Source organism: Penaeus vannamei, chromosome 24, assembly GCF_042767895.1.
Source record: "Penaeus vannamei isolate JL-2024 chromosome 24, ASM4276789v1, whole genome shotgun sequence".
In the NCBI taxonomy this organism is placed as follows: Eukaryota; Metazoa; Arthropoda; class Malacostraca; order Decapoda; family Penaeidae; genus Penaeus; species Penaeus vannamei.
Window position 1 is genome coordinate 34,816,337 of NC_091572.1, and position 2,500 is coordinate 34,818,836.

A 2,500-nucleotide genomic window follows, 5' to 3' on the forward strand; every position below is an offset into this window, starting at 1 on the left:
GTGTAGTTTTCCTCTTTGATCATTATATAGCCATGACAATTTCCTTTAAATGCATACCACAGTATTATGTGTTGCAGAACTTTCTTTTTATCAACTTGCATGGGTAAAAAGGTGGAAAAAATGGATTTGAAAACAAAACACATACTAGCACTTCAGTCTAAAGTTGGAAAATCATATCTTACGTAGTTGTCAAAAATATTCTTTGGAAAGTCAAGATCTATTCTTTGGATAAAATAAATGAAAATTCCACAGTATTAAGAATTACTCGTCAGAGGCCCAAAAACCTAATAACGACCATTTTTCACTCACACACCTATTTCTTGATTATGAAAGTCATAAACAGTTCACACACACATGAAAATAAATACAAATGTTAACACTTTTACCATAGTTATACATACATTAACAAAAATAATGACATGCAATTACATAACCCCTGAGAAAGGTAGAGAAGGAGAAGAAAAAAAAAGAAGAAGAAAAAAGTGAAGAAATATACTTTCAAAATCTGAATGTTCATACACATTTGCAATATATTTCATGACTCATTAATGACTGGATGGCAAACATATATGCGAAGTCTATTTTTTTTTCTTTTGTTTTGCTTTGCTTTGCTTTATTCATTCACAGACAGCTCCACTAGTGCCTTATCATCAACGCATAAATTATTAGTCGTACCTACCTCACCTGTTTATTCTTTTTCTTTATTTTTTTAAGATTCTTTATATTTAATTATCATTAATATTGTTATTATATCATTTATAATGTTAATAATAATAACAACAGTGACATAAATAGCTTTGGAAAATGCATTTTTTTCCTGGAAACTCAAGGAAAGGGGAAATCAGGTAAGGTCAGGTAGGCATACTAATTGGCTCCATGATGGAAGAGCACTTATGGACCCATCTATGTATAAAAAATATATATATACAGCGGAAAACTGCAAACAGTGGACATATTGTCATCAATGGGTTAATTATACTCATTCTACAAGGACATTTTTCAATAACATTATAAATTTATCAGGCTACCTTATAAAGCACATACCATCACAACCTGCCTTGGACAATATTAGGCTAAGCAAAAGTGGGGAGTGTTGCTATCAACTTTCAAAAGTCTAATGAATTTGTAATACACCAATGCCAACCATGTCACTACAAATATAAGGTAGACAATGGCTGTAATGCTGCTGCTGCATTAATGATTACTGTGGTAATTAATATTCCTGACCTCACTGCAAAAGGCCTTACACATGAATATCTCAAGAAATGAGACACAATCTTCGTAAAGTACATTAAAAAATCTAATTTTACCTCAATTTATATTAAATTACTCCAATTGGCAATCTTACTTACTGAAGACCCCAAATAAGGCACAATTTTAAGGTAGTTAGAGGAAACACATTTTGAAGTCTGTTATACCCTCAGTGTATCTATTGTTCACTATACCACATCCTTAGACTGTAGTGTCCTCGTCTGAAGCCAATGGTATATGACAATTGTCTACTGTTCTCTTTAATATTCTCTTGTAACAACAGAACACACAGGGTAAAAACAAGAAACCACCTACAACTGCTCCCAAACTTGTGATAGCAACTTTCCATGTTATATTGAAGCCTTTTGTGGAAGCTTTCTGAAGAGTTGCAAACTGTGGAAGGAAAATTGGAATCCTATTAGGTATTGTTGGAAGCTGAAAGAAGTAAAACTGTATCATCTGATGATCATCTTGTGATGATCAAGTTGTTAATGAAGTAGCAATGGGAAGAACAGGATAATATTCATATGCCAAAGACTTTTTCACTTTAATGCTTCTTCAGGGGGATAAAGGCCTTTGGCATATTTATGTGATTTCACACTCACTCCCTCCCTCTCTCTCCCTCTCCCCAATTCAATCCCTCACTCGCGTATTATAATGCAGGGTTTCATACAAGTGGTACTAACATGTTGGGAAGTGAGTTGTCTAGGTTACATGCCTGTCAAATCTTTAAATGGACAGATTCTACATTTTTTTTACCTCTTCATTTCATTTTAAATATCCATTAATTTCTTTCTCTTTGCCAAGGATAAAATGGGTACATCTTGCAGAAAATATGCATTAGGAAAAGAGGGAAAGAACTGCCATAGATGTCAAAGAAAAGATGAGGAAGAAGGCTTTCAATCAAGAGAGGGAAAAAAGATCAGTGATTTTGAAATCTATACTCAAATAAAATAAAGTGTTTATTTAATGATTCATCTGTGTCCAAATGTTCAAAATATCTCCCTTTCTCATAATATATCTCAGTACTAGGCCTTATACTTCAGTTTTTGAGGCATGCAATCAAGGAGTTGGCCCCGGGCATTACTAGACCTCTGCACACTTTAATGCTTCTTCAGGGGAAGAAGAGTGCCTAGCTTCCTTTGTAGCTAGGCACTGGTTGAAGTCATCAATGTCTAGAGAAATTTCATAAAGTAATACTAAGTGGACATAATATTCTCCCAGTTCCAGTGGGATAATAGAAACCTAA

General features: G+C 33.8%; 1 protein-coding gene across 4 annotated transcripts in view; it reads right to left on the bottom strand.

Annotated features, from left to right (window-relative positions):
- LOC113809666 (uncharacterized) overlaps positions 1 to 2,500 on the bottom strand; it is a 31,543-nt gene that overhangs the window by 1,703 nt on the left and 27,340 nt on the right. For all 4 annotated transcript variants that reach the window (XM_027361324.2, XM_070138727.1, XM_027361325.2 and 1 more), the window contains one exon: positions 1 to 1,644. This exon is cut by the window's left edge and continues 1,703 nt beyond it. In XM_027361324.2, the coding sequence (XP_027217125.2) occupies positions 1,453 to 1,644 (192 nt within the window). In that variant the 3' untranslated portion in view covers positions 1 to 1,452. The remainder of the gene's footprint in view (positions 1,645 to 2,500) is intronic.